This window comes from Clytia hemisphaerica, unplaced genomic scaffold (genome assembly GCF_902728285.1).
Source record: "Clytia hemisphaerica strain Z4C2 unplaced genomic scaffold, Clytia hemisphaerica genome assembly, whole genome shotgun sequence".
Taxonomy (NCBI): domain Eukaryota; kingdom Metazoa; phylum Cnidaria; class Hydrozoa; order Leptothecata; family Clytiidae; genus Clytia; species Clytia hemisphaerica.
This window is the reverse complement of record NW_027104543.1, coordinates 129073-148966: the sequence shown is the minus strand read 5'-3', so window position 1 is coordinate 148966 and position 19894 is coordinate 129073. Positions and strand designations below refer to the sequence as shown.

The 19894-nt window shown below is 35.3% G+C and overlaps 1 protein-coding gene across 1 annotated transcript in view; it reads right to left on the bottom strand.

The window, feature by feature from the left end:
* Positions 1–2950: 2950 nt before the first annotated feature.
* Positions 2951–19894, bottom strand: part of LOC136822659 (spore cortex-lytic enzyme-like) — a 57801-nt gene continuing 40857 nt past the window's right edge. Inside the window, exons 2-4 of the mRNA XM_067078950.1 lie at positions 4925–4945; positions 4235–4376; positions 2951–3883 (exon numbers count right to left, since the gene is read on the bottom strand). Of these exons, the coding sequence (XP_066935051.1) occupies positions 3621–3883; positions 4235–4373 (402 nt within the window). The 5' untranslated portion in view covers positions 4374–4376; positions 4925–4945 and the 3' untranslated portion in view covers positions 2951–3620. The remainder of the gene's footprint in view (positions 3884–4234; positions 4377–4924; positions 4946–19894) is intronic.

Here is a 19894-nt window from a genome sequence, read left to right as displayed (position 1 = left end):
GGGTGTTTTTCATGCCTTTAGCTTTTCGAGTTATTTGTAATTTGGTATCTTCTAACTCGCAATCATGGACTAAAGGTTGTAGACAAAATGAGAAATAGAGCATAATGACTCTTCAATGTGTCTGAAAAAGGAGGGAAGTTAAGAAAAACACTTTCGAAGTCGTTGTATTGCTTTTGAATTGTTTTTGAGGGAACCACAAGCAAAATAATCAGCGTTTTGATATTGGTGTAAGCCAGTTAATCGAGCCCTTGCGGTTAGACTGCAGTGGGTAACTTTCAAAGACTTTGAACAGCTTTGGATAGGTTTGGATAGCACCCAGAACCTCTTGGCAAAGATTTATTATACACTGGATAAACGACTCATAAAACGATGGAGAGCAATCATTGTATTTTCATTGTTTCAGAAAACAATTGATGTTCTAGCTTTGTCCGCAAAGGACAACTGTCATGGCGGCTCGAAGATGTCTAATTTTTAAAAATGTTTATCAGTCTTATTTTTAAAAAGTTCTCTAGCTCTTTCTTTTCGTACATTTGCAGAAAAAAAGTTTGAAAGTAAGGCTAGCATTCCGAGCTGGATACATTTGTGAAATGTAATGTGAGAAAAACATCATTAGACAAGAAATTCACGCAAAATGCTTATAGTGACACGAAATTTTCAATTGGAAATATATTTCCAAGACTGTTCCCAGAAGAGACTAAATTAACATACATAAGACTTGAATGTCTTGGCTCTACTGTGGTATGAAATTCTTTGGAGGCACGTGGTGGCAAAGTGGTTTTTTTGAGGTTGAAGTTTGAAGATTTCCGGTGTCAACATTAAATTTCTTATACACAACACGTCTTTTGCATCTTTCTCACAGCTTGAAACGTCATAACGACTTATAATTAGCAATTAAGTGGAAGAATCTGACTCTCACAGGAAAGTTTTAAGTCTCTTTTGGGAATTGGATGAGTGATTTTCGATAAGAAATTAGTCTGAATAAGAAATGCGATGAAAATGCTTCGAAAAATCATTTAATGATTAATGAGGAAAGGAGAGTGAACAATAATATCATTACTGCGGACATAGCTAATACACGAGAAATCGGCAAAAATCTGTTACTTGTATATCCAGTGTATAATAAATCCTTGCTCTTGGGAACTTGTTTTTGATCGATATTGAAGTATTTTGCAAATATTGCAGAAGTCTACAAACCTTTTGTCCATTATTGCGGGTTTTTTTCGTGCCTTTAACTTTTCGAGTTATTTGTTGATATATTTAACACAAATCTGCCCCTTCAGGTAACAAGCCCATGTAAACAAGTCGAATTTTCCATAAATCGAATATCTACTATAAATAAAAATGAATTTTTTTTAAATAACTCGATAAATTAAAGACACGAATAAAAACCGAGTTAACACCAAATAACTCGAAAAGTTAAAAGCTCTAAAAAAACTCGAGTTATCATTTTGTGATGACGTCATAATGACGTCACAAAACAAAAATTATGACGCCATATGTAAAATAACTCGGAATGAAATAACTCGGGAATTCCAGGCCCCATGACGGCACACCGCGCGCAAATGAAAAAAAATAAGGCCTTAAAAGTCCGAATGGAATTGTTAATATCTACAAAGGGCCTTATCTTCATTCGAACGTTCGATTCGAATGTTCTTATTTTCTTTGAATGAAATATGATTTTTTTGTTTACAAATCAGCATGTGGTACTGCGTGAGAAAGAATGTGAAGACACGTTTCTGTAAACTGATTGAAACTTGGAACTCGCTATAACTCTTTTGATGAAAATTATGAGCTGATTGGTGATTTCAAACGAAGATGTTTGTCCGAGACGAAAACAACTCCAAAAGACTCCTTTCTTCGACTGACGAGGTATTATAACTTACTTTTTTATCTTATCGTTCCGTTGGCCGTTGATGGTTCAGGTTAAAAGTTAAAAAAGAAGTTTGTTTTGGTTTTGCTCTGTTTGGTTTTGTTTTGGGTTTCTTATTTGATTATTTACTTTTTACTCGTTACTGGACTAGGAAGGACAAATTATGATTTTGGAGAACTATACTAAATCCAGAACATATCAATATACCTCCTGTGTCACAGACCCGCTGGGACCCCAGGCCAGCCCCACTTGAAATTTGGCAAAAATTTCGTCCCCAATAGGAAAATACCCTGGAATTTTATCCCCACTCGAAATTAAATGTTTAAGAATTGCACCATCCCCAAACCATCCCCACTGGATTTTTTATTCTTTGAACAATGGAATTTCTATCCCAATGTGGGATTTCAATAAGAATTTTTACATACCCACTGAGTAAAAAAGTACCACCGGGGCTGTGAGACAGGAATGTGTCAATCGATCGATTTACGATCGAAACCTCGATCAAAATCGAACTGTCGCTCGCGAAAGAAAAGAAATCCACTGAAGAAAATTTTTTTTCCCAGTTTTAAAACTACTGGTCAATTGATTTGCTTAGAAAATAGAGCCAGCTCAGTTAGCAGGCTGATCTGGTTAATCAATTTCCATGTTAAAAAACAATATTATTCATAAAAAATTAAAAAAGATTTTTTTTCAAAAACTAAAATATTTTTTCCACGAGAGCAAAGAAATTTTTGTAAAAAGTCACTTTAGGAGTAACATTTTAAGAATTTCTTTAGGTTTAACAAACCTAATCATAAAAATTCAAAGAACTTTATCGAACGAATCTCAAAATTCATTGCCGCACTATATACCAGATGTAATTAATCGAACCAATCGAACGGTATTTTTAATCGAACTTTGTCATTTGTTGTCCGATTAATAAGTTCGACAAGGTTTGATAAGTTCTGGTAATCGAACGAACTGTTTGATTAATTACGTCTGGTATGTACTACAAACGATAAACGTGAGATGCACTCTGTTAGAGATTTGAGAGTTGAGCCACCCCATTATGTATGTTTTTGTAATAAAAGTAGGAAAACGTATAGTGCCCCTGATCGGGGAAAATATTTTTCGGATCTAATTACACAAAAGATTCTACAGTAAAGAAAATAGCAATGGCAAACAAGAGTAATTTATACAGCCCTAAATTTTCTTTCCGTGTCACCTCAATTATCTCTTTGGTCTGGTAAAAAATAAAAGGCCGATAATATAGTTAAGTATCATTCAGTCAACAATGAAATATCTGGATATTCAATGAGGAAAGAACCCTCGATTTGACCTCTGATAAATGTTCTTACGATCACAATTTCAATTTATACTGTATGACTTTTTGCAGCTCACCCTCAAATGTACCATCTTGACAAAATTAGTACACTGACTGTAAGAAAGAATGAAAGACCCCTGTGTCACAGACTCGCTGGGACCCCATAGCCCCACTGAAAAATTTAGCTAAAATTTTATCCCCGGTGGACAAAATACCCTACAATTTCAGCCCCACTGGGAAATTGACTTTGATTTCATCCCCATTCGAAATTCAATGCAAAAATTTGCTGTCCAAAACCATCCCCACTGGATATTCTGGGATATTTTAAGCTCGAGAACAATAGAATTTCTATCCCCATTGGGACTTTGATAGAAACTTTTATCCCCATTGTGGGAAAAAGTTCCACCGGGGCTGTGAGACAGGGGTGTAAATAAAAGATTTTTCAAATCAATCTATATTATTATAAAACATATGGGCACCGATAGTCGCACACGGTGTTTTGTTATCTGCCCATTGGTGTGCCGCCTTGGCGTAATCAGCATGGTAATGTAACGCCCCTCTTGTATTGTCATGGTGATGTCCATCAATAACTTCTTTCGCAATTTGATAGAATTCGGCGCCGGCATTTTGGAGTTTACTTGCGTTGATGTCATTAGAATTCCAGCATGAATATTGTTGTGGTTTTTTACATGTTGCCTCGATTGTGTCTCCTAAATTGAAAGATTTACTTAGTGTTTGTATAAAGAGAGTGCTAGGGGGCTAGGGAGGGCTTAGACCCCCTCCCCAGTAATTAAAAATAAGAGTGATTTTTCATAAAATGGAGTATTTTACCTTTAAAATTTGCCTTTATTCGAATCATTTTATTATTTATTTTTTTATTTATTTTTTGAGTATGTTTTTAGCCAATTTAGAGCTCTAGATTTCAAAATTTACAATATCAAAATGCTTCCCTACGGCACTGTACATTATGAAGATAGATCGCTGTTCTACTCTCAACGAGATTTCAAGACATTTAGATTTCTACTGGTTTAATTACCACACATAAAATAAGATATACCAACCTTTCAACCATGACTTATTAGAATGGAATCGGTTGACAACAGAATGTGCAACTGCATACTGTCCCTCTCGCGTTTCCCCTCTTGCTTCTCCATAAATGGTTTTCGCCAAAGCAGCAATGTCTCTCTCTTTTTGACTCATGATCTGTTAATGAGAATTATGTTTACTGTTATAAACACCTAAGGCAGCGATCGCCTTGCAAGGGGAAGAGGGTTTTTGACGAGTACGCCGCCCGCTAAGGGTTTGTAGACGTATCCACTATTAATACTGCGTGAAATTCAAAAGATAATTAAGAATATTGTGCAATTTTTCTTATCTTTAACCAAATGCGTCACTTTTCCATCGATCTTCATAACTTTTGAAATGTTCATAATTTGCAAATTGTCACCAAATATGACTTCGTATCTAGGCCCATATAACTTTTTCTCGCATTCATCTTTTTTGGTCAAATTTTGTGAAGCAAATCCACGTGACATACATTTTTACTCTTCTGTCGGTGTCGTGTATTTTACAAACCAGCCAAAAATTGGAAAATGCTACTGATTTGAAATTTTAAAATCCAAAGCGCTTTCAAGGCGATAAACCAAAAAATTCTACAGCCTGGATATTCAGGCTACTCAAAAGTGGTTGCATTTTGGGTCAGCTCGTCTAGAGGGCAATATGTTCGCATATTTTGAGAAATAAAAACTTACTTTTCCACAACACAATTTTCTCTCCCAATCTTCTCTGATCCATCAAAAAGCGTTTTGAAATATTCACCAAAACCAGCAGCTTTATATAATGTGTTTGGAAGTTCGTTTTGGAATTCCCTTAAGAATTTCCCTGTCTAGAAATCGATATAATTGTTGTTGATATCGACACGGAATCGATTAACTTTCTCTTCTCGTGTACTTTTATGGTCAAAATCTTGAAAATATGTTTTTTCTTGTTTGTCATTTTCGATCATTTTAGAATTCCCAGAAACAAGAGCATTGTAATATAAAGCTGTATTTGATTTCTTCATAAACAAAGTAACTTGGTAACAAATCTATTGACTTTAAGTATGCACTATTGTTTGTCTCGCTTACCATTTTTAAACGAATGCTTCAAATCTTACAGATAGTATACCGTTTAAAAAATTATATTCTAAAAATTTTATAAAACAAAGACGAAAAATGAAGAAGAAAAAACTGAATTTAGTGCTAGAAACTGTATTCTCGATACATAGGTACTTTAGAGCCTACTGATTTCAGATGTACATAAGTTTTAGGTCCAATGGTTAACCTTTATAGAGAAAAAAGGGAGGTTTTTCGACTCAAACGAGCTGCCTTCTAGAGGCTGTAACCTTCGAAGCAAGACTATATTGGGTTACAGAGACGGGGTTGCCTGAACGACATTTTAAAATATTTAAGTAGCTCGCCATAATAATAATAATAAGCTTTGGGATTGTTTTGTTTTATAGGAAGTGGTCTAAAATAAGTATTTATAGTCATGGTCTCTAACTGGGCAAAATCTTAGTTTTGATAAAATAAATCTATTGAAATCTGTTTGGCTTTGGTTCAATAAGAGATCTTAAATCTTAAGTAAGGCGTGGTAGGATAAGTACTGAAATTCCTTTGAAGAATGAAAAAGAATTTCATGAAGCTTTGAAGATTTGCCAGGAAAATATATTTCAAAGTATATATTTTTTCAATCAATCCTCCAAATTGCCTTGTATGTTCTGAAATTTAGGGTGAAATAATTCCATGCAGAACTAGCCTATGCAGAACCTGGTTCTAGAAAAACTGCCCCCGAGAAAATTGCCCCCCGGAAAACTGCCCCCGGAAAATTGCCCCCTAGAAAATTGCCCCCTAGGAAAATTGCCCCCTAGGAAAATTGCCCCCTAGAAAAAAGAAAATTGCCCCCTAGGAATTATGGAAATTCCCAATGATGCAAAGGAACTTCAAATTTTGAATTACTCTTAGGGTACCTAGTAAACGGGGTCAGCGTAGAGTTTTGGAAAAATAGCTCACAGAGGTAAAATTTTTTAACGGGGGAAAACGGGGGTGGGAAATTTTAATTAAAAGCTAATGAAAAAAGTGCAAATCGGTTTCAGATTTCATCTTATTTTGAGCAACTTTGTTGAATTTCAGGGGTTATTTAGCCAAGAAAACTGAAATTTTAATTTTGGTGGGAACTTATTTTGGCGAGTTAGTAAAAATTAGTTCCCTTAGCTTAAGATAGCACGGATAGGGCGCTTAGGGTTAAGAAATGGGGAAAGATTTTTTTGAAAGTGATTTTATTACTCGACTATCTTTCTCCACCTCATACAAAACTTGTAAAAGTCGTTTTTGAGGCGTCTTTTTTCTTTAAGAATTAAGAATTTAGAATCTTAATTCATTTGATGATTCAATGTTTTTGTATAAAACACATTGAAATTTACCCTGAGTATCAGAGGTTAAGTTTTCAAAGAAAATAGTAACCTCTGAAGACAAATAATATAAATTTTATCGCGCATGTGTCAATCTAATCACTGTAGAAAGAATCAAAGATGAAGAGCAAATATTACCTTATTAATGTCTAGCAGACTGTATCAGGATGCAGTTTACTACTTACGAATTCCCCAGAAACCTCCAAGTGTAATTGAAATGAGTTTATTTCGAAAGAAATCTTTTACATGATACCCAAATGTATAACAGTAATTGCTAAACTTTTAATTATGGAAATGTCACTTTAATTGAATCGAAATAATAGACAGACTTTATGTTATGATTCTCTATCACTGACTCTTTTTACAAAGCATTGATGACTTTTTGTAAGTTGTGTTTTCAACGACGGGAATAAAAATATCGACTATGACGCTCATCCAAGATCTTGGATGGTCGTCATGGTTACTTTTGTCTTCGCTGATTGCGCGATGAATAGAATCTCGATTCGTCGGCACAGCGTAAATATATGATTTTGAGCTGTGCTTTTCACGGTAATTGAAATTGACTATCGCTAAACAGAGAAAACGCTTTCTCTGTATTCCATGGTTAAACCACATTATTCCTTATAGAAAGCGTCAACTTAATGAAAATTACGGCTGCAACCTGCAACCGTTGGACCAAAATATAGCCCCAAAATATTCTAGATCTTTTAATCCGTTAAGACACGATCACGTAAAATTGCGTAATCCAAAATCTCCCAAATGTTGAAAATTGAGTTAGATTTAGTTTCGAAAAATGGAAAAATAGGGGGCAATTTTCCGGGGGGCAATTTTCCTAGGGGGCAATTTTCTAGGGGGCAATTTTCTGGGGGGCAATTTTCCTGGGGGGCAATTTTCCGGGGGGCAGTTTTCCGGGGGGCAGTTTTCTCGGGGGCAATTTTCCTGACACCGCAGAACCTATTTCAAAATAAGAGAGTTATAACACCCCTGTCTCACAGCCCCGGTGGAACTTTTTCCCTCAGTGGGGATAAAAATTCCTATTGAAATCCTAATGGGGGATAGAAATTCTATTAATCCTAGGTTAAAAAGCGCAGTGGGGATGGTTCTGTATGGTTTTGGAGTACAATTTTTAAACATGGAATTTCGAATGGGGATGAAATCAAAGTCACTGAAATTCAAGGGCATTTTTCCACCGGGGACGAAATTTTTGCTTCATTTTCCATTGGGGCTGGGGTCCCAGCGGGTCTGTGACACAGGGGTGTGTTATAGAAGGCTCTGGTTCCTTTATCAAGTCAAGTCTATCACTCACAGATGCCCAAGACACATCCTTTAGGTGTAACGTATAAGTGGTTTTGAGTTTCACTGCCTTTGAAATTTCGTCCAATGTTTGGGGTCAAGGGGTTTTGCCTGTGACGTCAGTTTTTGGGAAAAACTTTTTTAAATACTTCATTCTTTGAAATGGACCAGGTTTTGTTGCGTCGCATAAAAGACGTCATGGGTCCTAAGGAAAGTTCTGTTATCGTTTTACTACCCTTGAAATCGAGACTTTAAATATTCAAAAAGTGCTGTCTTAAAGGTAGCCAACTCTGTACCCTCTATTAGCCCAAGGTACCTTTACCCTGGGAGTAATAAGTGGTCAACCTTTTTGTCTTTTTTGCATTTTATTTATTTACAGACAAGAATATTTTCTATGGCGTTATATCTAATCATCTAATCTTCGTAATAGAAAATTCCCCACTTCCCTCTCTTTGAAAACAAGCTTAACTATTTTAAACGTACTATGAAGATTGCCTATGTCATATCATAGGGAAAATCAAAAGTATGCCATGGAACTATTTGTTTTTAAATTCGTTGTTGAATGGAAATATAGCTTTTCAAATGAACCGCAGTGATCATTCAACCCGATGGAGGGGCACTCAAAGTAAGTGATCAATGAGTAAGTGATATATATGTCAATCTCAGCCGTTCTTGGAGAAATATTAGAAAGATACACCCAGCTGAAAATTTCGTGTGACTATAAGCATTTTGTTTGCTTGGTATTCTAATATTTATTTTCAAACTTTTGGTCAACAAAAGTGCAGATAGAAATAGATAGAGAACTTTTTAGAAATAATTAATAATTATTTTTCGAAATCAGAGTCCTTCGAGCCGCCATGATAGTTGTCTTTTGCGGACATAGATTGTTTTCTGAAACAATGGAAATACAATACTTCGCTCCCCACCGTTTCATTCGATGTTTATCCGGAGTCCCTAACTTTTCTAACGTTTCCGTGTCTCTCTTTTATATCCATTTTTTTTCGTTTCACTTTCTTTGAAATAATGTCTGCAGCATTATTTCTGGTAAAGATGACGGGTGACTCGCGAGTGTAGCAGAGAGTGTTTACTCATGGCCACACCTGACTCTAGGGTCTGTCTTCATCTTGCCATTATTTTAATTGTTTGCACCTTTGTTGATGGTCTATTATCTATCTGTGCCTTCTTCTTTTGTTTCGTATCTACGTACTTTTGTGAAAGTTCCATTTTTGTCTGTAGAGTATGATCGTCAAAAATGGTTGAAATGATGGTAGACTAGTAAACCACGCCGTTGGATTTCGCTACAGATTAAACTTGCAAGAGGATCTATTTTTCTATATGTTCACTGAATACAACATGTCTTTCCAAACCACTCTCCCGCGGCAATTTCTATTTTTCATAAGAACTCTTTATTATAAGCACTATCCCCGCGTTCCTGTGTCCAAGGAAAGACAGAAGCTTGCTAGTCTAATAATGATGGTTAGGTTTTTGTAGAAAGATATTACTTTCTTCTTGTTGCAAAATAGATTTTTTAAACTTTATTTAGATATAATTAATCCATGGTGTGAAGTTTCATAACTTAAGTTATCTTTTCATACATTCGCTAGATTTACGTAATTGAGATCGTGAATGTCGGTTGCCGGATAAAATATTTTGCAAATTTCGAAACAAATATCGATGGACTTTTGTTTATCCCATGTTCATGCTGAGTATTCTTCATAAATTGTTTGCCCACGAATCCGAACTTCATTGAAATAGAAAAGATTTAGGAAATCATTCCTACTCCCCACGCCATCAACCTTTCGAGGTAGGTCATACGTTTGGTAGAATGGTTCTACACCTTCTTGGGTGCTTTTGGGTGACGATAGAAGCATCCGAATGGACCTAGGTCGGAAAGATATATACATAGCACCTATGATTAGAACGCCAGCGCCTTAACCACTCGGCCATCGAGTCACAACTGCATTAAGGAGTTCAAAGTTCCTTATAAATATGGTATTTACTCCAAACTCTACCCGGGGGCTAAAACCCTAACCAGGGGTTAACTCCCATCCCCAACCCTAGCCCTAACCCTACCTGACCCTACCTGAAACAACCCTTTAATCTAACCGGGAAATTTGACCCTACTACCAATTCAATCCAAAACACAGGTCAAACATCGCGCGGGTAGACGGGGCAAAAATTCTAGATCGGCGGTTGGTTTAGCCTGGACTTGTTAATTTATTGCGCGCACAGGCCCCGACAAAGACAAAATCTTTTCGATCAGTTGCTTTTTAAAGGTCCATTCTGCTGCGCGCTGGACCAATTAGAAAAACTTTGTCTGCTTAGTGAAAAGCTACGATGCTTTCTTTCAATGAAAAGATAAAATGAGTGTCATGTTACATTAATTAAAAAGTTGTCATTCAGCATACGAACACGCACAGGGAATATAAATTTATTTGAGTTAAGGAATTTTCGAGTTATGTACAATCAAAGTCATAATATTTGAGAAAAAAGGGAAATTCCCACGTAATCTTACAACCACAAACGATTTGGAAGCGCTCTAAATTAGGTTGGAAGGTTAGAGTTTTAACTCTGAGAGACCTTAGGATGTGGGGATCCTAAAGTCCAAGATTGGTCCAACACTGCTCAGAATATAGCCTGGAAGTCTATAAACCCCTCCCGAATTGAAATATTCGAATAAATTTATCAATTAGCCCACAAGCGACTTTCTCGCCCGAACTTTAAATTGCTAAAAATGAGGAATTAACCAAAATTCTCAATATATTTTGACCGAGATTGTAGTAAGGGTTTATAAGGCATTAGCGAGTTTATGTATGTGTGTTTTTCAGCGACGGAGACGGTAATGTTCTAATTTGACTGGATCCTGACCAGCTGAGGACGACGGTAAATCAGCACTTTTACCGTCCTCGATTTTGCGGGGCGGAATTGCGGGTTTTTTCAAATCGCTTCAGTCACCTTACCGTCCTCAAAAGTGCAAATACATAAACTCGGTATTGTTTATTGAAGGGACGAGAAAACTTGTTCGAGTTAAGGAGATATTCGTGTATAGAGGTTTCAGTCAAGGAGAGTGTACTGTGTGATTTTTGAATTATTCTAACGGTTACTGTTTGTGCATTGGTGGGCGTACAGATAAATTTTATAAAATGATTTTTATGTAAAGATTCTCGAAAAAGATATCTTTCAGGCATGTAAAGAATTTTTTTATTCCTCAAAAAATTTTCGTAGGCATTACCATAGTGGTGTTAAGTAATTTCTTAGTGGTGTGGCTCTTTGTTCCTTTTTAGGACATTTCTTTAACATGGGACTCTTTTTCCTTTAAAAATGCAAAAAATATTAATTTTCCTTTAGAGCTACAAAGAGAAACCTTTTTCTTCCAGACAGGATTTGTACGATGGAAATAATAGAAAACTAAAGAAGTTGCTACACTGGAATACTCTTTTTAGGAAACTACTAGATAAACGCCCCTGTCTCATATCCCCGGTAGAACTTCTTCCAACAGTGGAGAAGAAAACTTCAATCGAAATCCCAATGAAATTCTCTGGTAAATCTAATGTAGGGTATTTTCCCATTGTGGACGAAATTTTAGCCAAATTTCCCAATGGGGGGACTCCCACCGGGTCTGTGGCAACAGGGGTGTAGACCCGGTGTAGATAAGGAATTTTAAATAAACGTTTCGTTTCTCAGCGTCTAAGAAAGATCCTTTTCGGTAATATCTCAATCATATTCGATTAGGCATTAGATATTTGATACACATGTGTCTGGATACAGGCAGGACAATTTTAATGAGCTATTTTCTATCGGTTAAAAGATATACATCTTTTAGTTCCTTTCACATGATGCTGTTACTCTTTATCAATTTATTTGCTATTGTCAAATTTATACATACTAATATATAGCTCCTATATAGATTCATATAAAAGCATGGTTGATATTTAATTCCGATAAAAGGAAAAAATTCTATTTTGTCGTCGCAAATAAAATCATTCCTTATTTTCCATGATTGATAAAATGCTACACTGACTATCACGTCTCTGCTTGACTTTTGATAATGTTCTATTAGCTTTTTGGACAAATAATATTTCCTGAGAATTTATGAAATTATAAATTTTAATCTTCGTTAAAAGGATTTTTTAGGTGTTTCAGGGTTTTATAAAATTGTTTATTGGTTTATTGTTCCATACCCGATATAATCAGATGTTGGCGATTTTGGCGAGATTAAATTTTGCATTTTCTCGAATTTTGGCTTTTTTGCGAAAGTATCTCTTCAAATTTTAATTAGATTATTATTTTAACTTGCGAAAATAAATCCATTCGGAATTCTTTAAATCGTATTTAGTATGACAAAATCTCTAATATTTTTGGCAAAAATTGCCATCTTCAGTCCCGTATTTTGAACTGATTTCAATCACATTCGCGAAATTAAATCCACGCGAAATGACTCGCGAAAAAATTAGACGGATCAAGATTTTCCGGGCTCTTTCGCCCTCATGAAAAGTTATTTCGGACGATATTATATATAAAAACTTTTAAAGGGATAATCAGATGGTTTGAGATATTTAGATTACAGAAACCTTCTATGATCCTTAGCAAAACCTCGAAGTATTTTTGTGTAACAATTTTCCAATATCGAGATATCAAAATTTGAAATTTTTGAAAATGGGTTCTTACACGGTTCTTACGTTGAAATTCTATTGTTTTCTACAAACCATCTGATTATCCCTTTAATGTTCTGTTTATTTATTTATAGAGGGAGATATTAATACAGTCAATTAAATATCATTCTTGAGGATTATAATGAACCAGACTGCTCCTTTAAGGATGCAAAAGCTGGTCTTCAATGATTTGTTGATGGTCGTTTAAACTGATTATTGTCTTTTGTTATTTTTCCCTTAAAATTTGAAGAGTTTTCATAATATTTGCGATTGGAAACTTTAATTAGTATCGTGCTATTCATATTGGTATTAAAAACATATTACCATAATCACTACTCATAAGGATATTTTTGGTTTATCGATTGTGTGATTAACTGGCCTAAAAAGGTCATTTTTTTGAATTGAAAATACTATTTGTTTTTTTTACGGTTAATTATTGGTTGATTGGATTTTTCCATTGTTTTTTTTTATTGGAGTCGTTTGTCATTTGAAGCTATGGTGTTCACTTGTAATAGCTGCAACTTTTCAAGGTAAATTTTACAATTTTTATCTAAAATTTCTAACTCTTTTTTATAGAACTAGTAAATTATTGTTAAGATACGTCTGTTCTTTTTCGGCATTTTGAGCCCCAAATTGTTCTATTCATTTTCTTATTTTTTGGGTTAAATTCACTTTAGGCTTTGGATTCAGCTGTATTGTTCTTACTTTTGTTTCACGACTTTGCGCCTCATTGTCCTTATAAAATTACTCTTATAAGAAAGAGTTGAAAACATAAATGTATATTACGCAGAGTTTCATCAGGTTAGTAAGTCTTGGGTGGAAATGAATGGTTGAATTTTCGTTTCAAAAAAAATTTCAAAATTCCTACATTGTGCTAGTCCGGAGTTTTTACAAAATAAAGGTATGCAAGACTTGATTATGGAAGTGATGTTGAACGATTGAGGTTTTATATGTTTTTTGGTGCTGTATCGTAATTAAACAATCTGTTCGACGAAATTTGGTAGCTTAAATTTAAATTTGCCTGAAGATTTTCTTGAAGATGCATTTCGTCTGTAATGAAATTATAGACAAACAGCCTTAAAGATAGCCTTAGTAGGAATCTTCCTAAAATCTCAAGAACTTTATATATCTACCTGTTGGGCGGAATCAATTGAGTGTGTTGAACATCATCCTTGATCGCAGGGCTACGTCGTGGAAGTTTTTTTATGGATGTTATTTGATGATTTTCGAGAAGAAAGTGAAAAGATACAAGATTTGTATTATTAGCTACGATACTATGTAAAAGCCTTTAAGTTTCAAGTTTCTGCGATATTTTCATAGATTGTTCTGATTGAAGAATTTCGAAGAACCTTATCGTGTCCGTTTTACGCCGACGTTCGTTGTACGCGTTATTTTCGGGACGGAGGCGTAATACGGGTTAGCGTATCTCAAAGCGGACTGATAGAAGTTTTACTTTGTTGTGCTGACGGTGAGTTAAAGCATGGTATGCGGTAATTTTGTCAATACTATACAATTAAAATTCTACCCTCATTGATTTGATCTAAAGTCTATTCACGATAAGTGTGCACTCTTTTTTCTTTTACCTATAACTTTTGAAGGAATTCTTCAATCTTTATAATTTTGGTATCATTGGAAAGATATTAGTGAGTGGAACAATTTGAAATAAAAAAATCTTTAAAGAAAATTCTAAAAATGAAGAAAAAAATGAAGATCTTGTAGAAAAGTGCTATAACTATCATTTTCACTGAGGTGAATCCTTGATCATCGAACGTCATCACTGTGAAAAAAATTCTCAAAAATAATCATTCAATCAAAAGATATCAAACAAAGTTATAAGCTGATTGACGTCTAAAAACGCTGTTTTTTGTATCATAACTTTATCGACCGCCGGAGGCGGTTTCTTTCATAGTGGTACGCTAATCTCGTTTTGCCTTGGCTCATTACTTTGTCTGCCATTTACTTTCAGTTTTTTTAACTAGATTACCCAGGTGTTTCTCTTTATTTTCCCTGAATGTCTTTTATTCGGAATTGAATAATCGAGACATGAAAAATGACTATATTGTAATCTGTTTTCAATGAATAATCTAAAATGTACTGGGGATGACATGTAGGCGTTAATAATGTGCGCGCGCTCTTTCGCGAGCGTGATGCGTGATGGAAGGCGGTCGTTTCAGTGTGGTTTAGATCCACACTGTGACCTAGTATTTAATAAATATTTTAATGAAATTTCTTCACAGTGATGATCTCCTAAGATCAAAGAATCTCTCCAGTGAAAATGAAAGTTATAGCACTTTTCTACAAGATCTTCCTTTTTTTCTTCTTCATTTTCATCTTCACTTTTAGAATTTTTTAAAGATTGTAGAAAATGCCAATTTGAGATTTTTTTTTAATGATTGAACTGTCTCTAGGGAATGATACTGTTTATAAAACAGTGTATAAGTTAAAATGCACTCTAAACTGAAAAATCCATAATCCGGAATCTACGAGATAAATGTAGCGTTTTGTCACTTTTACAAAAATTAATTGTTATTATTTACGAACTTTTTACTCACTATTAACCGTAGCCTGGATATCCAGACTCAAAATTTCAGAAAAAAACACTCTTACCTCAACATACAAAGTTTCTAAAATTTTAGAGTCTGGTGCAACTAAAAAAATTGGGTACAGTTTGTTTGATACTGCCTGTGAGTGAACCCTTGTTGACAGACTATTCAAACTTTGTAAACCCAGGCAGACACACATAATTAACTTACTATAAAACCTCTTTTACAAACTCAAAAAACTTTCAAAACTACTTTAAGCTACATCAAAACATCAGCCACATTTATAAAGGCTCTTTTCCAGCGGCCATTTTGTTTAGAAATGAACCTGCATTTTCATTTTCATTTGTTTATCTTTTTTTTCAAGGTCAGCTTTTTCCATAAATTATGCGCGCGCATCGAAAAATATCACAAACCCCGCGAAAATTAGTGACTGGGCGCGTACTAACCAATTAGAGACACTCGCATATACAGGGAAAGATATCCCTGCAGAAGAGTTACTTGGACCAGACCGTAAACCAGAGACAAAATATAAAAAAAAACTAGACGGTGAAATAGTTTACTCTTAGGTGCCAAATAAACGCCCCCCCCCCCCCCCCACCCCCCCCCCCCCCCCCCCCCCCCCCCCCCCTCCCCCCCCCCCCCCCCCCCCCCCCCCCCCCCCCCCCCCCCCCCCCCCCCCCCCCCCCCCCCGCTTGTTAATTTTCGATTTTTTTTTCCAACCCCCCGGATCTTATTAGGACCCCCCCCCCCCCCCGTTTATTAATTTTTGAAAAAATTCCCAGCTACCAAAAGGAAAGTTCCTTGTTTTACTCTAAAAAGCCTCAATCTAGTCTATTTTGACCCTTTTTAGGGTTTTTCTAAGGTCCATTTTCCAACCCCCCCCCGTTTATTTGGCACCTAAGAGTACGGTCTGGATATCCAGGCTATATTAACCGTCAAATTTAACTTAATTATTCAATATCAATCTAGACGAAGTTTATCGGCCAAAGAATTCGCCCTTCTCGATATACAGTTGACACTCTCTAATTCGATCTTCAAGAAGAATTGGATTTTCATCGAATAAGGGAGTGTCTCGAATAGTAGAGCGTCGTTCATGAATGTTTCTTGTTGACGGTGAATTTCAATATTATCAAATAATGAAGCGTAACAATATTAGAACGTCGAATTAAAGAGCATCAACTGTATTAGACTCTGTAAATTTAGGGGCTGTAGGCTTAAAAGTTTCCCAACGGTATTGGGAAAAAAGAGAACGGGGACACCCAACTTGCAGTAGTGAAAATGAAATGTAAATTTTTAGGTTATTCTGGATATTACAAATTTCTTCATTGTAAATTTATTCCAATGGCATTATAGTTTTTTTTTCTAACAGATAATAAGCATTACAATACAGTTTTTTAAATCAGATTTTAAATCATTCGCACCCAGTGTTGCAATAAAAGAAATCGGAAACCACGCCCTAAAATTTTGCTTTATCCCCCAAAAGCCCAAGTCTGTTAAAAACCCATCATTCTTCTCTTGTTGCAAGCAGAGTCGATTGATTGGGTTGGGTTTTTTTATCTGAGGAATTCTTACTTTAACGTCTGCAACTCTCTAAAACATATCGCTCACTCGTGTACAATATGTCTGCTTTCCACGTGATGACTTTAGTCACGTTTAGTTTAGTACACGCTTTTTTTTTATAAGAATAGTGTAAATCCATTTCATTATGGATACTCTTAACTTTTTTGGGAAAATCATTCCTAAAATATTCTTACAGCATTCTAAGGTTAGGATCCTAATTCAAAATAGATTTTTAACATTTAGTTCATTCGTCTCAAGCATGAAATGGCATTTTTGTGAAAAGAGTGAGCCTTACTAAAAATGGTATTCTTATCTTATGGTATTCAAAATTCCATGATGGTGATATTCTTAGTATTAATTATTCTTAATTTTTTGGCCATTTTCATCATGGACATTCTTATAAGGTGTATTCTTATAAAAAAAGCGTGTATTCTATTTTAACTGACAAGGAACTTTTACCCTAATTCGAATATATTATTCCCTTCCCTTGAAATTCGAATTAGGGAGACCATTGCATCGCACATCGCACATTCTTTTTATAAGAATGGTGTTTTTCCATTTCATCATGGATATTCTTAACTTTTTGGGAAAAACCATCCTAAAATATGTTTACAGTATGCTTAGGTTAAGATCCAAATTCCAAGTAAATTTAACATTAATTCGTAAATATGTACATCTAATCGATAGTACTATTCCATACCGTGAAAAGCACTGGCCAAAATCATATATCGACCTGTGCCGACCAATCCAGATTCTATTCAGCGCGCATCAACGCAGAGAAAAGTAACCATGACGACAATCCAAACATAGTAAACATGTATATTGATAAGTCTGCTAGACATTAATATGGTAATCGTCAGCCGTGCAAAATTACTCGAATCTGATTGGTTTAGAGGAGTGCGATTAATCGTTAATTGCACTATTACCACTTTTTGCACTCTTCGGCGGGGGGACACTTTTGTCCCCTTATTCTTTTCTCTCCTAAGTCTTGTGTCAGAGACTTTTTTTACTATATAATAAAAAACAAAGACATTTTTTTTCTTCGATATAAAAAAGAACAAAGAAATTTTACGTTACAATAGCTTCTTTTAATTGAAAACAAAGAAAAATTACACTGCAATGTTTTCTTTTTAAACAAAAGAAAAAAAGGTTTTCGAATGTATTTACTGACGATTACCTCGGAATCGTATGTTTTGTCGTGCAACTAACGATTAATCACTCGTAACAAAGGAGAAAATACCGTAATTTGCACTCGTCCTTAATTGCACTCCAAACCATACGATTACTAGTACTAATATTTGCTCTTACATCTTTGATTCTTTCTATAGTAATTAGATTGACGCATGCGCGATAAAATTTCTATTACTGGTCTTCAGAGGTTGATATGTTCTTTGAAAACTCAACCTCTGATACTCAGGATAACATTTAATCGATAGTACAATTCCATCTTCGAGATGAGTATATCTTTTTCAGTTATCATCTTTTCAGTAATGATCTCGGTCAACGCACCAATCTCGCAAGCCCCGTCATTACTTGACCTCGGGCAATATTTCTCAGTGTATCCCCCACAAACCGGGCATTATTGTATTAAAGTCAAAAATACATTTTATTTCTCAAAAAAGACAGCAAGCTTGATTATTATGGTAAAAAGTAGTCTCGGACGATGCCAGGACGTAGTTCTCTAAGATTTTCAATATTTTAATTTGAAGGAATAAAATAAGAATTTGCCGTACCATATAATATCTGGATTAAAATCGAGGAAAAAAGCCATTTCAGTGGAATATAGGTCATAGGAACAACAATTTAAACTTCGTTCTTTTTACGTAGCAGGGTTTAAAAGGTCCAAAAAGGCAATCCTAAGGGTGGTAAATAGCCGAGGTATTCTCCTCCTCCCATTACCTTTACGACCTCCACCCCACCCCGCCTCCCCCCCCAAAGGAAAACAAACTGTTTCTTGACTGGTCACGTAAAACTAAAGGAAGAGCGTGGTTGATCAAACCACGGAGTTTCATATTCCTACACTTTAAACTATGCACGATGTTTTATGACCGGATGGTAGTAGTTAACAGGCATTCCTTATACAAAAATCTGCTGTTAATTATGAAGTTGAACCGAATCGGAAACACTCAACATCTTCTAATACTGAAATTATTCTTTCTCTTGGTAATCTATACTATGCAATTAACAATGAATAATTTGAAAATTAAAACTTGAAACTTGGACGTTGCTGGTATGATATAATAATGCGTGGGCTAAATATATACAAGGAACTTGATACATGAAAGGTTTTCGAAAAAAATGAAGCAAATTCTCGGCAAGATTAAAGTCACGCGGCAAAATAAAATTTTGCTGGTCTGTGAGAGCAATTAGAAATAACATTTGTCGCCTTTTTTTCTCGACTGGTTGCCTTGACAACAGCAGAAATGTTGGGTTCATTCAACCTATTTTCCTCGAGAATTCTGTTACTCTGCGCATGGCATGTATTTACTCTAAAGGTCATGGCTCTCTAAGCAGGGGGGGGGTCGGTAGTAAAATCTCAGACATAATAACGTTTACTACGGTAGTGGAGTGACGAAAAATCGAAAAAAAAAATTACTACCCAGGGTAGTTAAACACTAAAAAGGGTGGTATCTATGTGTTAAATGTTGAAAAGATTTTACTACCTGGGTAGTTAAAACTGGTAAAATCAGCAAATTTTAGCTATTTTTGTAATTCTTTTAATTTTTTGGATGACTTTTCTGAAAAAATCTGAAAGTTTTATAACTTGAAAAATTTTCTGTTGGAAAGTTGTTTGCCTCAAACAAAAAATTCTCGAGATTTTTTGTCAATATGAAAAAGACTTTAATTCTTAAAGGGCAAAACATTAATTTTTGCACAAGGTGAAAAATGTGTCACAGAAATAATCATTTTTTAGCTTATTTTGTAAAATCGGTCCGAAAAGCAGCCAAAAAATAGGTGGTCTTTATGATAAATTGTCCCAAAAACTTTTACTACCAGGGTAGTAAAATACCTCTTCCAAAAATTCGTAAAAATCCTTTTACTACTCATATATGTCTGAGATTTTACTACCGACTCCCCCCCCTGCTCTAAGAGAATCTGCCCAGGTTGGCACACCGCTTTGATCTTATTCATCCAGTTTTGGGATGAATATTACTGTAAATGGTACCTTTTTAAGCGCGGTGATTGGCTAAAGTAATCGCACCAAAATCAAAGGCCAATCATAAC